Source organism: Coenobita brevimanus, chromosome 117, assembly GCF_032717465.1.
Source record: "Coenobita brevimanus isolate Jiangsu-jjx chromosome 117, ASM3271746v2, whole genome shotgun sequence".
NCBI classification, from domain to species: Eukaryota; Metazoa; Arthropoda; class Malacostraca; order Decapoda; family Coenobitidae; genus Coenobita; species Coenobita brevimanus.
The window spans coordinates 3,080,104-3,097,187 of record NC_137070.1 but is presented as its reverse complement, the minus strand read 5'-3'; the positions used below and the strand labels follow the sequence as shown (position 1 = coordinate 3,097,187).

At 49.2% G+C, this 17,084-nt stretch overlaps 2 protein-coding genes across 2 annotated transcripts; one reads left to right on the top strand and one right to left on the bottom strand.

The window, feature by feature from the left end:
• The first annotated feature begins 5,050 nt into the window (after positions 1-5,050).
• Positions 5,051-5,419, top strand: LOC145419106 (histone H2B-like). Its single transcript, XM_080287347.1, has one exon. The coding sequence runs from the start codon at positions 5,051-5,053 to the stop codon at positions 5,417-5,419; it is 369 nt and encodes a 122-aa protein (XP_080143473.1).
• Positions 5,420-8,256: 2,837 nt separating this feature from the next.
• Positions 8,257-8,667, bottom strand: LOC145419118 (histone H3-like). Its single transcript, XM_080287360.1, has one exon. The coding sequence runs from the start codon at positions 8,665-8,667 to the stop codon at positions 8,257-8,259; it is 411 nt and encodes a 136-aa protein (XP_080143486.1).
• Between the last annotated feature and the right edge of the window lie 8,417 nt (positions 8,668-17,084).

The window sequence follows — 17,084 nt, the reverse complement described above, 5'->3', positions numbered from 1 at the left end:
TGCCTTCAGACCCTGGTCAGACCTTTTTTTGCATCACTGAAACTCCCTTTGTTAACCTTTTTTCTAGTGCAAAAGATAAAATCATTAAGATCACCTTGGCCTCTCAGACTCATCTAGATTCATACCTCTCCCCCAGTAACCTGCCCAAATACTCCCAGGCTGGATATGAACTGATCTCAACTCCTGAGCTAAAAGCTGCCTGTACAATAATTGCCCGTAATGTTACCAAATATGTTCTCAGACACACCGATGATGACCTCATGACTGAACTGTCCCTGAAAAACGACATTCACGCCACCCACATTGTTCGCTTTGACAATTCAAACAACATCAAGATTCTCTGTGCTTCACCTCAAGAGGTACAGAAACTTCATTCACACGGTGTCAAAGCGTTCAATACAATCATCCCACCCAGCAACCTTAGACTCGAACAGTGGTTTGATCTTGCTCAATGCTTTAAATGTTACCAATATGGGCATCCAACTAAATCATGCAAAAAAACTCAAATATGTTCAAAGTGCTCTGCCCAAGGTCATTTCCATACAAACTGCACTAGCACTACTACTAAATGTATCAATTGTGGCGAAGGACACATTGCAATCGCCGGAAACTGTCCTATTAGAAAAAATCTGCTAAAGGACTTAAGGGCTAACTGCCAGCCTGCACAGCATAACCCGCCTCAATCATACACAGCACCCCAACAAACTTCATCCACCATGTCATATGCCCAAGCCACTCAGAACTCACAGCCCCCAACCCAAGCATCCACCACTGATCCAACACCCCCCAACACCACTCCCAATCCATCTTCCATTTCACCCTTCCCCCCCAACGTTACCGCAGTTGTCATGTCCGCCCTAGCCCAAGCTCTGTACTCTGATGTGCCCTTTGCATCCCTTATCAATGATGCTCTAGCCGCCAACAATATGTCCACCATTGTCATCCCCCCTTCATGGCACACAGCCAAGAAATCGCCCCACATCTTCACCCCCCCTTCACAGCAAACTGGCAACACCTCAGTCCCTCCTACCTCACCCCCTCCCATCCCCTCCACCTCTCATTCGTCATCTCCCTGCACTTCCAACCCACCCACCACACCCACTCACCCTAAACCTCATCCCACTCCTGCATCCTCAAAACAACTCCCATCTTCCCCCCCTCACCATCCCTCCCCTCCTGCTGATTCACGTCATCCTAACCAAACCACCCAGCCCCCAACCCCATCTCCCTCCACTAGCACAACCCCCAACCAACCTAACCCCATGCCCCCTCCACCTACCCCAACCACCCCCCTCACCTGCGATCGAGATCGCAGTGTCTCTTGCAAACGCAAGGCGGCTGACTCTCCCGAATCCCCCTCCTCCCTCCCCCCTTCAGTTCACAAACATCAATCACGCTCCAGAAAACGCAGTGCCCCCCCTCCCAAAAAGAGAACCCCATCCTTCTCCCCTGCCTCACCCACAAATACCACATACATAGCCCATTCAGATTCAGTTCAACACGATCACCATCATGCTTAAAATCATCCAGTTTAACATTAGACACTATTACGCAAACAGGCACCTACTTACTCAACTCATTCACGAACACGACCCAGACATAATATTACTCAACAGCACTTGCACCAACAACACCAGAAAAATCAAACACTATGGCTACACTACACTTCAAACCGACGAGGGTCCACACGACGGAGTTGCTATCATGATTAAAGGCACAATTAAACACGACTTCATCACAACATGGACACACAGGCACTTCCTAGCAGTTAAAACACACACTACACTTGGCCCCCTCATAGTCTCCACCACATACACCAGACCCAACACTGGCATCCCCTTCACAGACATAAACAGACTCTTCAACAACACTGCACCAACACTATTCATTTCAGACCTAAATGCACAACACGGGACATTCCAACACAGCACAACCAACAATCATGGAAGACAAATGTTCACCATATACCAACACAAAAGATTAAATTTCCTAGGACCTGATTTTCTCACAACATTTACACCTAGGGGATCAGGTAAGCCAGATCTCATCTTCACCAACAGATCATTTAACATTTTTCATCACCACATCACCCCCGGCCCCATGTCTGGGTCTGATCACATCCCCATCATAATGTCCATCTCCACCAACCCGATCCTGATCCCCAGTACACCACACTATGACTACCTACATGCAGACTGGGATGCCTTTACACAAACCCTTTCAGAACAAGAATACACCACTGACTATGAGGGAAAACACCACATTGACATAGAAGAACAATGTAAATATCTACACACGTGCATACTTAACACTGCCAACATTACCATACCCACAACCACACACACACCTATACACACATTCATACCATCCATACGAACACAACGACTCCTAGTGTGTTACCGTCGTCGGTTTGAACTAAACAAAAACAACTTACGCCAAGTACGGTTCGACCTATCACACCTTCGGACACATGTAATCAATAGCCTTGAATCCGACCACAATGCACACTGGCGACGCCTCATACAAACTGCTCAACAACACAGGAAAACAAAACCCTGGGAATTCTGGAAACACATTCGCCGACTCAAGGGCTGTAACTTACCTACAGTAAGAAAATTAATTGCTAACAACAGAGAAATCACAGATCCCAGGGAAATCACAAACACATTTAAAAACGCATGGCAACAAGTATACCACCCTAACCCTCCTCATCCTGCCGCAACACGTCACATAAGACATATAGAACAACACCTTCACACTATCCACGAACATATCACACCAGACGCAAACATACACATAAATAATCTAGACATACATAACCCCCTCACTGCTCCCATACTAGTCGAAGAAGTCAAGTCTATGCTCGCTAGAACTCCAAAGAAGGCGCCGGGTGCCACAGGCATCGGACATCACATACTCAAACACCTCCCAGACACATTCATAAATGCACTTACACACTTATACAACGCTGCCTTGGCATCCGGCTACTTTCCGGACTCGTTTAAGACCGCGACAGCTACTCTAATCCCTAAAAAGACAAGACAACAACAGACCCTTTAAACTTCAGGCCCATTAGTTTACTAGAAGTGTTAGGAAAAACTTTCGAACGAATCATCAACATTAGATTACGGCAATACTTAGAAGACGAAAACCTTCTTTCCCCCAGACAGTTTGGTTTCAGACCTAGACGATCCACACAGGACGCCCTAAACATCATCACCAATTACTTACATATCAACCAAAACATCCGCAATGCATACAAGACAGCCCTTATTACTCGTGACGTAAAACGTGCATTTGACTCTGTTTGGCACGCAGGCCTGAAGTACAAAATCTGCGAACAATTCAACTTTCCTTCACTCATTAAAAAACTACTTTGCAATTTTCTAGACAACCGCACAATGCGCATTAAATTTAAAAATAATTACTCAGACTTTTTCCAACTTCACGCAGGTGTACCTCAGGGCTCCGTCCTTGCACCCACCCTCTACACACTCTACACAAATGACATCCCCACCCCACTACATGACGATTCACTCACCATTCAATACGCAGACGACATTACTCAACTTGTACGATCAACGACAATTGACGGAATTACGAACAAAGCGAGCGTAGAGCTGGACCGAATTGCACGATGGGAGCAGAAGTGGCGGATTCAAGCGAATCCCTTGAAATGCACAGTAACATATTTTCGTATTAAATCAGCTAATCCCCGCCCACTTTTTCTAAATTCGCGTGATCCAGATCGCGTTCCCATTCCCATTAGGAATACTTCCACCGTACTTGGTCTTACATACGATAAAAACTTCAAATTTCATCATCATATACGAGGCAAAGCAGGCGTGGCTGGCACTGCATTAACACAAATATACCGGTTTCGTAGTGCAACACCATCAACTAAATTTCATTTGTATAAAGCACTGATCAGACCACTGCTCACGTATTCACCATTAAGTCTATCTCTTTCGGCCAAAAGCAACATTCTAAATTTACAGAAAGTTCAAAATAAAGCCATACGTTGGGCACTGAGCATACGGTGGGATGATTTTATCACCAACATACACTGTCATGAACGCGCCAACATTCCACCCATCAACACTTACCTTCACCACCTACAACAAAAACAAATCACCAAACTCACCGACGTTCACACTGACTTCATCGACTTTTTCACCCGGATCACACCCCCCACACGACCTCTAGCCAACCTTTTCCACCCTGACGCAAGACCTCCACCAACCCCATTCTTTACTTAATTACCACTAATTTATTTATTATTGATCCTGTCATTAATTAATTCACACCCAGCAACTCATTTTTAAACTTAAACCACCCCTACACCCACTATCAAATCACGGCAGCCACGCATTCACACGCCATCCTCATATCCAGCACCCCAGACCCCGACCTTGACCACCCCATCAAGATAACCACCTTCCTCCACCCCTCCCCTTTCCTTAATCCCCTACCCAAGCCCCCTAGGGCTACAACACCTTACCCTAACACCCCTATCCTACCATCCTATCCCAGGCTCCGGAGCCGGAAAAATCAGATGAACCTGAGAGGCAGCCAATAAGCCAATGCTTGGCAGAGAAAGCCGTAGCGACTCACTCCTCCCTCCCTTAAGTAACAACACTGTGCACGTGCGAGACCCCACCCCCCCTCCCCAACACCAAACACACGCACGTTGGGTTAAGCCCCGACACTCTTTCTCTTCGTCTAAATTCTTCCTCTCCTACTATTTAAAAAAAAAAAAAAAAAAAAAAAAAAAAAAAAAAAAAAAACATGCACATTACACAATGCAACCAGGAACCTGATCTCTCAGTAAGGCCGGGAGATAAAACTAAGGCCTAGTTCCTGCCACCACGTGTTGTCGTCGTCCTGGTTGCATTACACTCATCACACATATACACAATCATTCTTTACCTTCCTTCCTTTCCCCCCCTTTTCTATACGTCATTGTATTGTATTGTATTGCGTCCCCCATGTCGACTCAGTCTCTCGCTCGCTCCCGCACCGTGCACATACCGTCTGACTCGGTGACGCCATGCCACCCAAAACCTCCGGAAAGGCTGCCAAGAAGGCTGGCAAGGCCCAGAAGGCCATTGCCAAGGGAGACAAGAAGAAGCGTAGGAGGAAGGAGAGCTACAGCATCTACATCTACAAAGTGCTCAAGCAGGTCCACCCTGACACCGGCGTTTCCTCCAAGGCGATGTCTATCATGAACTCTTTCGTGAATGACATCTTTGAGCGCATTGCTGCAGAGGCTTCACGCCTGGCACACTACAACAAGCGTTCAACCATCACCAGCCGGGTGATCCAGACGGCCGTCAGGCTGCTCCTCCCTGGCGAGCTGGCCAAGAACGCCGTGTCTGAGGGCACCAAGGCTGTCACCAAGTACACCTCCTCAAAGTAGAGAGGTTACGCTCTTGGCCATTTCAACATTTCCGGCTCCAATCGGAGCCACAAGATTTTCGATAAAAAGGGGAAAGACAGACTTACAAATTATCCTCTCAGGAACTCGGGTTTATGGACCTTTTTTTTTCTCTCTCTCTCTCTCGCTTTCTTTTTTCCCTTCATGTCTTTCTTTCTTTTCATTTCTCCCTTCATGTCTTTCTTTCTTCCTTTTCCGCAACGGTGGTTTGGGATGGGCACGTAGGCACAATCGAAATGTTTTGAACTAGGGTTGGGGGTTAAAACAATAGTCAAAATAAAAGAGTAAATATGGGCGTGCGCGCCTTCTTATTCATCTGGAGAACCAACAACAACAACAACAACGTACCGTCGCCCCAAGAAGTGACGGCACAGTTTCAGATTGCTTCGGTCACTCTCCACTCCCATACGTTCTATGAAAACAGTGAATATAAGGTAAACATTCAATGCCTTCATCACGTCATGCCAAATAACGTATATATTATATCGCGAAAATAATGATGTAAAATGAATAACAGGAGGCTGTGATATATTAGATGGTAACACTTAGTTATCTTTCCCGATTTGAATGAATGTGAAATGTATTAACTTCGCGCGCGGTGGCCAGTACGCCTATAACTCCCAGTCACTTTTTTTTTTTTTTTTTTATAATAAACTCTAATGTCCTGCTCAAAAGAAAATGCTTATTTGGAAGTTTTGAACTCAATGATTTGTTTATGAACCTCTGCATTTTATTACTCTTGCGAATCGATTACGCACTGAGGATATCAGACACTGACAGAAGGTAGCATTCTCCAAGGAGCTCCGACTCTGATGTACGGTAGGCCTTTTTTTTTTTTTTTTTTTTTTTCCACCGATAGCCCTCTGTCTTAGATGAAATAATCCTGAGATTTTTCTTCATGGGAAACTGGCCAAAGGCAGTGTAATAACTGCATGTCCTTGAATGAATGTTATCTCCTTTCGTGCGTGTTGATCGAAACATTGAAAATAGCTTACTGGCTTACGCCTCCTTCCCGCTTTCTGTCGTCGTCCATGGAGACATTGGAAACGGAAATAAATGACTTGAAATTATTCCCTAGTATTTTAACGGAAATTATTTTATAACTAATAATTAATCATTTCCAATGTTTATTGAAGCTCCCTTTGGTTCAGTCTTACGCTACCCAAAAATCACTGCCTGTTACCATGCTAGATTTGAACGCCACAAAATCATCATTCCCGACTCTCCCTGAGCGACAGTTGTGAAACATCAATTAGTTCCGTTTACGAATTCCTATTATCGTAACTAACCAACTGCTTCCTACAATAATTTGGAAATATACAGATAACTGGCCATGGATTTATTGTTTTTTGTAACAATTTTACGTATTAGGTTTCACCTCGTACAGATATAAGGAAGAGTATGGACACTATCGCTGACCGAAAACTTCTGGATACTCCGCCGGCACTTCTTAGGCCGACTGTACCAACCAACACACTCGACAGGCGTACAGTAAATACAGGCATGACATCGTATCATGCCAATTCATGTCAGTCTACAATCTGTACGTACATACAACAACACATGTGCACAAATACATTTATACTGTGTACGCAGTGACCTACACATGTACGTACACACTAAGTCATGCTCACATACACACAAGCCCTCATACCTCCGTACACACAGACATACATGCTCACACACACACACACACACACACACACACACACACACACGTACAGTATAAACATACAACATTCATACATACATACATGCACGCTCAACTGCAGGTAAAAATCGATGGGTTCAGGTTCACTTTTTTTTTTTTTTTCCTCAGTATATTAACGGAAGGATTTAATGTGCGTTCGTGGCCACTGTCAAACCTTCATAACGGGTACAGAGACTCTCCTAATATGCAGCGGGAGTGTCTTTCTCCTTGTTCAAACCTGTGTACGTTTATGAGGGCGTGGCTGAATCGATCAGGAAGTAAACGAAACAGGCAAATAACGACAACAAAAACTGCGACGTTAACAACAGATCAACAAAAGAAATAAACGAATAGGCAAGTTGCACCTCCTCCCCCCCCACCCCCCAAAAAAAGGAAATGAATGATTGAAAAAACGATGAATGAATGAATGCATGTATGTAACTATATAAGTACAGTTCATTCGTCCGTTTCTGTGTGTGTGTGTGTGTGTGTGTGTGTGTGTGTGTGTGTGTCCTCATACGTCCGTACACACAGACATACATTCTCACAAAGACACACAAATACATAGGTACAGTAGAAACATACATACACGAGCACAACTGCAGCAGGCGAAAATCGATGGGTTCACGTTCACCTTTTTTTTTTTTTTTTTTTTTTTCCAGCATAGTAACTGAAGAATTCACCGTGCGTTCATGACGGATAGAGAGCATCTCCTAATATGCAGCGGGAATGACTTTTCTCGTTGTGCAAACCTGTTTACTTTTATGAGGGCGTGAGTGAATCGATGAGTAAGTAAAAGAAACAGGCAAATAACGAAAATAAAAACTGCGACGTGAACAACAGATCAATAAAAGAAATAAACGAATAGGCAAGTATTCCCCCCCCTTCAAAAAAAAAAAAAAAAAAAGGAAATGATTAAAAAAAAAAAAATGAATGAATGAATGCATGGATGTAGGTAAGTAATGGAGTTCGTTTGTGTGTGTGTGTGTGTGTGTGTGTGTGTGCGGAAAAACAAGAGCTGATATATGGAAACCTAAACTGAGGGTCTGTCATCATCTCTCTTTGAAAAAGGGTTTTGGCCCTGAAAAGGGACGAGATTTCTTTCGATCGAGGTGAGGGGCCTCTCGCCTTAGGCGCGCTCGCCACGGATGCGGCGGGCCAGCTGGATGTCCTTAGGCATGATTGTTACACGCTTGGCGTGGATGGCACACAGGTTGGTGTCCTCAAAGAGACCGACCAAATAGGCCTCAGACGCCTCCTGCAGAGCCATGATGGCAGAGGACTGGAAGCGCAGGTCAGTCTTGAAGTCCTGGGCAATCTCACGGACGAGACGCTGGAATGGCAGCTTCCTTATAAGCAGCTCAGTGCTCTTCTGGTAGCGGCGGATCTCACGCAGGGCCACAGTGCCAGGCCTGTAACGATGGGGTTTCTTGACGCCGCCGGTGGCAGGGGCGGACTTGCGAGCGGCCTTGGTGGCCAGCTGCTTGCGAGGGGCCTTGCCCCCAGTGGACTTGCGTGCAGTCTGCTTGGTACGAGCCATGGCTGAGCGTGACTGAGGGAGCGAGAAGAGCGAGACTGTTGGCGCACCGCGCCTGGCAGCGGCCTTTTATGTCGCCTGTCTCAGGACTGGCGGCGTGTGAGTGGTCGGGGTGTGATGTACATGGCGGTGATTTACTGATCATGCTTTTTCGATGCAATTCCTGGTTTGCTTGCAAAATTTGGCATGCCCTGTGGCGTGACCTGGCTATGACACCACTCTAGGATTGGCCTCCTGGGAGCTGGGGTGGGGCCTAGGCCTGAAATCAAGGTTAGATGGATAAGGTTCGTACTTGCACGACCGACACTGGGTTATATAAGGGTGGTCGGCGAGCGGGACCGTCAGAGTTGGTCCAGCCACCGTGCCAGCAAGTCCATAGGCGAGCTAGTGAACCTTGGCGCGCCGATCCCGTGGACTTCACCATGGTTCTCACATCTGCTAATGCCTACGACCCGTTGAGGGGGGCATCCAACAGCAGATCGGAGCTACCGGGAGCCCAGAAGATCAGGGAAACCGTTCGTTGGTTCAACGTGAAGGCTGGGTACGGTTTCATCACGTGCCAGGACACTGGTGCTGATGTTTTCGTCCCTGGCCGTTCGATCGTTGTACCAAACAAAAAGCACCGCCAACGCTCTTTTGGCGAAGGTGAGACGATGGAGTTCAGTCTTTCACAGTCTCCTAAGGGTCCTGTTGCCAGGGATGTCTCTGGGCCGGGGGGTGTAGCTGTGCAGGGCTCTGTCCATGCATGGCGGCGCCCCACGGCCCAGAGACGCCGGCCTCAGAATCCTGAGAGATCTGGGAAGATGGACACCATCGTTGCGATGTGCGACGCGACGGCGAAGGCTTTCTGCGGTGATGACAGGGCGGCCCTGCGCATTCTCCTCCCTCAGATTTTTGAGGAGAATGGGTTGCCACGCCTTGTCATCGCCGAGAGCTTCGCCCACGATGTCCGTCCCGCCACTCATCAGAAGCGTCAGCCCCGTCCTCAGCAGCCTGTACAACCTCGCACAACACCGCGAAAACGGCTGCAGTTGGATGCTCCTCTCAACAGAGGGACTGCCACCATTCCCGACGACCCGGCACCGAACTTGGACCTCGAACCGACTACTGAAGATCACGCCTCATCACCGGCAGCTGAGGAGGACACGGAGACCATCCCCGACCCTCCAGACACCCTAGATCCTGCTGCCATTGACAACGGTGATGAAGACACCACCATGGAGACAGGCACTGCATCCCCTCTGCCATCAACTGAGACCACCAAGAAGAAGGGGAAGAATAAGAAGAGGAAGGCAGAACAACTTGCCCCCTCCATCAACTCGACACTCGACCTGCCTGCACCCACCACCGCCACGAACGTCAGCCCTCAGGATCAAGCAAAAGACCACATCCAAGACATCTTGCCACCCCTCCATCCCACCATCAAGCAACGTCTCGACTCACTATCCTTCGACGAACTCTTCGATCAGAGAGACAGCTACTGGGACAACAACTTCTCAGATGCACTCGACGCCCTACTAAGACTCGCTACTCCAGTGCCATTCCAAGAACATCACGAACGATGCCTGGAAGAAATAATAGACACTCACCCCGACGACACAGCATTTATGAACTACATTGTGAACCGGATCGAACACGAGAGAATACAGCATCTTCACTGACCGGGCTAATGTATGGCCCGGCCTGCACTATAGGTGCAGGAAATCTACGAACGAACGAACGAACGCGGGGTCGTCACTCTCAGCCGAGCTCTCGCCAAGGCAACATCTCTGCTTAGTGAAACGTGGATTCCCGGCTCCATAGACTTTCTCAGCAATTTCACCATCGCACCTCACAGAGCTTTTGAGTTTTTCCTGGCTCTATCCTTTTCTCCCAGCTCTTTCTTTTCAGTTTTTTTTTCTTTTCTCTTCCTGTTCAGCTACTCTCCGGCTGCCATCTTAAAGTCCCTGCCGTAGTACGACGCCGAACCCTGAAGGAATACCGTTAGGGTATCTCCATGAGGGGGGGCCTTAGAGGCCTGGTTATAGGAGGCGGCAAGGGTTAGCACTGTTAAGGCTAGGTTAGGTAAGTCCCTCACGGGGCAGTGACAGGGTCTCCTGCGTCGCCCTTTAGAGGGTGGGGAGTTTAGGCCCCCGTTACTGTAGGGAACCGCCGGAGAGTCTTGCCCTTCTCTCTTTTTTTTTTTTTTTTTTTTTCACTCCCCTTACCTATCCCCTTTAGCTCACCTTATTCTATTTTTATTTTTAGTTTCACATCCTTTCACTTTTATTCTATTTTTACTTTCATTTTTCAAGCTCTGTGTCTGCATGTCCGTGTGTCTGTAACATGGAGCCTCCACCCAAGCCTGCTCTGACGTCTTCCCCTAAGACATCCCAGGCTAAGAAACCTCGTCTCACTGGTCCAAAGTATGACCCAGAAGATTTTTTTGAATCTACCCCAGCTATGAATACCGACCTGGACTCTGACGAAGTGGATCGTGCCTCTGCCTCTGCCATGACCTCCAAACCTGCCCAAGACCCAAGCCACGCCCCCAGGGCCTCCGAGAGCTCTGCCTTAGATCCTGCTCAACCCACTGACGATGCTGATGGCTTCACCCTGGTAAAAAAAAAAAACGCCGCTCTGCTGCCAAGACCACGCTCCCCCTTGAGCCCCCCACTACCTCATCCTCTGAACCCCACAACCGCACCTCACCACCCTCACACCCTCACCCCCGATCCTCCACGCGCCTGCAGATGCCGCCACCTCCTGCCACTTCTCAGCCCCCTCATCAATACCCAGGCTTCATTATCACTCCCAATGAGAACTTTTCCTCTACTTACGACATCACCAACGCAATTGCAGCAGCACACCCCTCCTTAAAATTCAAAATGGTCCAGCTTAAAAACCAGCACACTGCTATCGTTCCCCTTGATGATGCTTCTCATGACATCCTCCACACCTTGAACACTGTTGCCGGAAAACCCATCAGCATCCAAAGACGCGACCCTAACCTCACCCCGCATAAATTTGTCCTCACAAAATACCCGACAAATTTTCCCATGCCGGCAGTCCTAGACCACGACTCAGTCGAAACTGCCCAGAGATGCAGTGTACAGGGACAAAATACAAGGCAAGTTATTGTCAATATCAGGGGAACTGTCCCTCCACTCCTCGACCTAGGACAATGCGGCTCATACCACCTACACCCCTTCATCCCAGAACCCCTCCACTGCTTCAATTGCCAGCAATACAGACACCACCAATCACGGTGCTCCCGCCGCCCAGTTTGTGCCATGTGCAGCGGCCGCCATGCCACCCAGGAGTGCCTAGACAAATTCAAGGCCAAGCAGCCGGTCGCTGCACGTTGCCCAAACTGCGGCGGGAAGCACCATGCTTGGAACAAGGTTTGCCCTGCCAGGAAGGAACGTGTGCAGTGGGGGATAGAGAGGGAGACGCATTGGGTCCAAGAACACCTCCCTGCACCTCTAGCCTCTCCAACCACCAACGCCTGGGGCGTGCCCCCCATCATCCCCCAAACCTCGTCTCTCCCTCTCCCTCCTCCACAGCCCACCGAGTTTCCCCCACTACGCAACCCCACCCCATCCCCGTCGGCTTTCCACCCACAGAGAAACCCAGCTCGCCAACCACAAACCTTAACCCCGCAGCCACCTCGCCACCCCCCCCTCCACCCCACAACACACCGACGCCAGCACACAGACCAACATAGACTCCTCCACCCAAACCTCACCAGACACCACTCATCTCCCAGGCCTTGCCACCACCAGCATAGAGGACTTCAGATCCCTAAGCCGCCATCTATGCACCACAATAGCAGAGGAACTCGGAAAGATCCTGGGACAACAGCTCGACCCCAAACCCCTCCTCCAGATAACCCACCAAGCCATACAACAGTGGATTGAGCATCCAGATCGGACCAACGCCACCCCCGACAAACTCCCCCCAGCCACCCCCACACTACAGGCGCCACTCCAACCCCCACCAACCCCATCCAACCCAGCCACTGCCCACCAACCACGCCACCGACACCGCCAAAACTCACGATCCCATGCAACACTAGCATCACAGGATCCAAGAAACAGAAGCCGCTCCATCTCCATCGACAGGCCTCAAGAACACCTGGACAAGCATGCAGGAGCCCCCAGCCACCGACATCACACCCCCTCCGGAGAGAAAGGGAGACCTCGATCCAGATCACCACTTCCCACATCCACTCCATCAACCGGAATGACCTAAACACTGCAAGCCATCCCCCTACCTCACAACAAATCACCTCCCCTTCTACATCTCTTCGCATACTGCAGTGGAATATCAACGGTGCCACTGCAAAACGTTCTCTGCTCAAGGAGGCTGCCCATAAAGACAACATCGATGTCTTCCTCCTGCAGGAAACTCTTCTTAACAAGCGCCAACCACTGCGGTTGCAGGGTTTTATCCCCTTCCTTCTTCCCTGTGCTCGTGGCGGTCCCCGAGGCTGTGCCATCCTCGTCAGAAACCACATCCCTGCAATAGCCATCGACCCCCTCCCAGACTGTGGACCCAGAACTGAAATTCAGGGAGTAGAACTTACCCTGACAAATGAAAACCTAAAAATTTTCAATGTCTATCGTCCGCCTGCAGCCGATCTACACCTGGGAGAGCTTTTCTCCCTTTCACAATCAGAGGAAATATTCATAGGGGGGGACATGAATGCCCACCACATGTGCCTCGGATCCCGAAGCCCAGCTAACCCAACAGGATGCCACATAGCTCTAGTACTTGAAGAAACCCCGACCATATCCCTCCTCAACAACACCAACACCCCTACGCACCTACAGGGAGGTAGGCTGGATCTTTCCCTTGTTTCCTCCACTCTCGTTCCTCGATCCACTTGGGAGATCCACCTCACCTTAACATCAGATCACCACGCCATCCTCTGCTCCCTAGGAATCACTCCTCTACCGAAGCCCCCTGGGCCCCCCCCACGATGGAACAAGAAACAAGCAAACTGGGGCTTATTTACAAACACCCTAGACCACCACCTCCTTACCCTAGACCCCTCACCTGACCTTGACAGCCATGCCAACCAAATCACGGAGGCCTTCCAGGTGGCGGCAGACACAGCAATCCCCATCACCGGTCCTCCAAAACACTTCCACAAAGACCATTGGTATTATAACCCCAGGGTCAAAGAGCTCAACCACCATCTAAACAGAGCTAAAAAGATCTACCGCTCCAACCCCACCCCTGATGCACTAAGATATCTCCAAAGTGTTATCAGGCACTGTATAGCGGAGAAGAACAGCATAAAAGAGCAGAAATGGCTGGAGTGGTGCCAATCTCTGGGAGCTCACACCAATCTCGGATCTATTTGGAGGAAACTAAAAGCAGTCTCTAGCCCTCCCACTGCCCGCCCCCCAACCCACCCCAACCCCCGTGGGAAAGCTGATGACATGGCTGAGGCCTTTGCCCTTAGAACCTCCCCCCAACAACTCCCGCTCTCCACCAGATGCAAACAAGATGACCTACACCAACACAGAGCACACCTGATCCACATTAATAAAAACACCCCAGCCGAGTCAGACTGCCCTTTCACCATACACGAACTAACACACACCTACAAAACTAGCACCGACACCGCTCCAGGTTCAGATGGGATTACTTACAGCATGCTTTCACATGCGGGTCCAGTGACTAGGAAGGCCTTCCTTGACCTCCTCAATCACTCCTGGACCCTCGGACGTATACCCTCGCAGTGGAAGCGTGCTGTAATCCACCCCATCCCTAAACAAAACGACCCCAACAACCTCCGTCCTATCTCCCTTCTCAGTTGCCTTGGCAAAACTGCGGAACGAATGGTTCTCCACCATCTGACTTGGTCACTGCCTCCCCCACACAGCCACATCTTCGCCTACATCAAGGGCAAAGGTGCCTCAGAATGCCTCAGCTCCTTCCTGTCTGAATTCCGAGGAGGCAGAGATCTAGCTGTCTTCATAGATCTCGAGAAGGCCTTCGAGCTAGCATGCCCAGAGGCTATCCTCGCAACCCTGGCACGCAGGGGAGTGAGGGGTCGCCTCCTTTGCTGGCTCGAGGACTTCTTCCGAGATCGTGAAGCTGCTGTCCACTTCCAAGGATTCACCTCTTCCCCCCACAAACACCAAAATGGCACTCCACAAGGCAGCATTCTCAGTCCAACCCTATTCAATGCCCTTGTGGAGTGCCTCCTACACACCGACTTTGGACCTGGGATCAGACTACTGTGTTATGCAGATGATCTAGCCCTCGCCATCCACAGAGGTCCTTACCATGCTCAAGGCCAGAAAGCCCTCTCTAAAATACACTCAGCGTGCCAAGAACTCGGCCTCAAAATTAACGCCTCCAAAACAAAGGCCCTCCCTATCAACATCAGACCTCCCATCAACCAACTGAGCCTCGGGCAAACGCCCATTGCATACGATACAACACACAAATACCTGGGCGTGACCATCGATTCCCACTTCTCTTTCAGACCCGAAGTTGCACGCCTGAGAGATAAAACCAAAACCAGGATCTCGGCACTGAGAGCTCCAGCAGGTAAAGGGGGCGGAGCCACCTTTAAGGTCCTCCACCTCTTTTACATGCAGACCATCAGATCAGTCATAGACTATTCCGCACCTGTTCTCCCAGCAATCGATCCAGGACACTCCCAAAAACTAGAAATCATTCAGAATGAAGACATGAGGATCATGTCCGGCTCTCCGAGGTGGACAAAGCTTGCCAACCTCCGCCTCGAGTGTGACCTCATTAGCCTTAACCTCCGCATCCAAACTCGTGTTGCTACCCTTGCCACCAAACTAGCCTGCAGTGCATCTCCACTCCCCCTTTTATCACGAATCAAAACATCAGTAGGCCTCCACCCTGATATACTCACGGGTAGCTGGCTCCACATCACAGCCAGAGCCATCCACACCCTCGAGACATCCTCATTCGTAAATCAAGCCCCTGACTCCCTTGCCCCCCACTATCGCCCCCAAGCCCCTTGGGACCCCACTTTGTGCAAAACAATCATCACCAACACACCTCCTAAATCACACACCCCCACCCAGCAACTCCGCCAAGAAGGCCTACAGCGCATCCACACCATCACCCCAAAGGATGCAGTCACCTACTATACTGATGGCTCTGTCTCTGATGGTTGAGCAGCTGCAGCCTTTGTCTGCGAACAAAGAGCACAGGGTTTCCACTTAACCAACGAAGCTTCCACACTACAAGCGGAACTGGTGGCAATAGCGGCTGCACTAAAGGATGCCCTGCTCCATAACCCTTCATCAGCTATCATCATTCACTCTGACTCTATGGCAGCCGTCCACACCCTTAGACAGCCTCTTCCCACCGACAACATCTTCATCATCACAGACCTACTTGCTACAACCCAGCAAATACAGGATGCAGGGGGATCAGTCATTATACATTGGATCCCCAGTCATGTAGGCATCAGGGGTAATGAAAAGGCAGATGACACTGCGAGACAAGCAACACTACGCCCCACCATTGACATAGAGACAGCACAGAGCTTCTCAAACATCAAGAGGCAAATTCAACACTGCGCAAAAGCCCTCAGCCGAGAAGACCACAATCAGGAAGTACAGCTCGGCTCTCCTTCTGCAATGTGGTTTGCCCAGGCCACCCAATACGCGCCACTCAAACCACCTCTGCCAAAAGACAATCGCTTGCTTAACCAACTCCGCCGCCTCAGATTGGGATACCCCAGCCTCTCTGAACTAGAAACAGCAAGCGACCCCCCTCCCACAGAATGCGAGCACTGCCAAGCCGACACCCCTTACCCACTGCTCCATTACCTTCTTCGCTGCCCAGTCACCTCCCGCCTCAAGGCAAAATCCACCTACCCTAATCCTGACATTCCCAGAGCCCACACTGCAGCAATCCCACTCAGCACCCTCCGAAAGACCGCAGCCAGCATCGTTGCCACCGCCCCATTCAGTGCCCTCCTTCAAGTGGTGCAAAGCACGCACCCTCCACCCTAATTTTAATTTATTTATATAATTTATGTATATGTATATGTATATATATATATATATATATATATATATATATATGTATATGTGTATATATATGTATATGTTTGTATCTATATTTACTTATTTATTTTTATTTTTTATTTTTTATTTTTATTTATTTTTTTTTTTACTTTTTTTTTTTTTATAAAGCCTAAGAAACAGAGTGTGTACAGGGCGGCACGTCCGCCCTGTTCACATGGCCTGTCATCCCAATTCACACCAAAGCCTAACTCCACCGACCGGGCTAATGTATGGCCCGGCTTCCACTATAGGTGGAGGAAATCTTAAAACGAATGAACGAACTAACACGGGGTCGTCATCATTGTTGGTGCTGGGAGCGGAGTGGACACTCACTACTACTGGGTCTGAGCAGCAGCTGTAGACACT

Bases quoted from the DNA above. Each gene is read 5' to 3' on its own strand.
- LOC145419106 (XM_080287347.1), top strand. From the start codon at position 5,051: ATGCCACCCAAAACCTCCGGAAAGGCTGCCAAGAAGGCTGGCAAGGCC.
- LOC145419118 (XM_080287360.1), bottom strand. From the start codon at position 8,667: ATGGCTCGTACCAAGCAGACTGCACGCAAGTCCACTGGGGGCAAGGCC.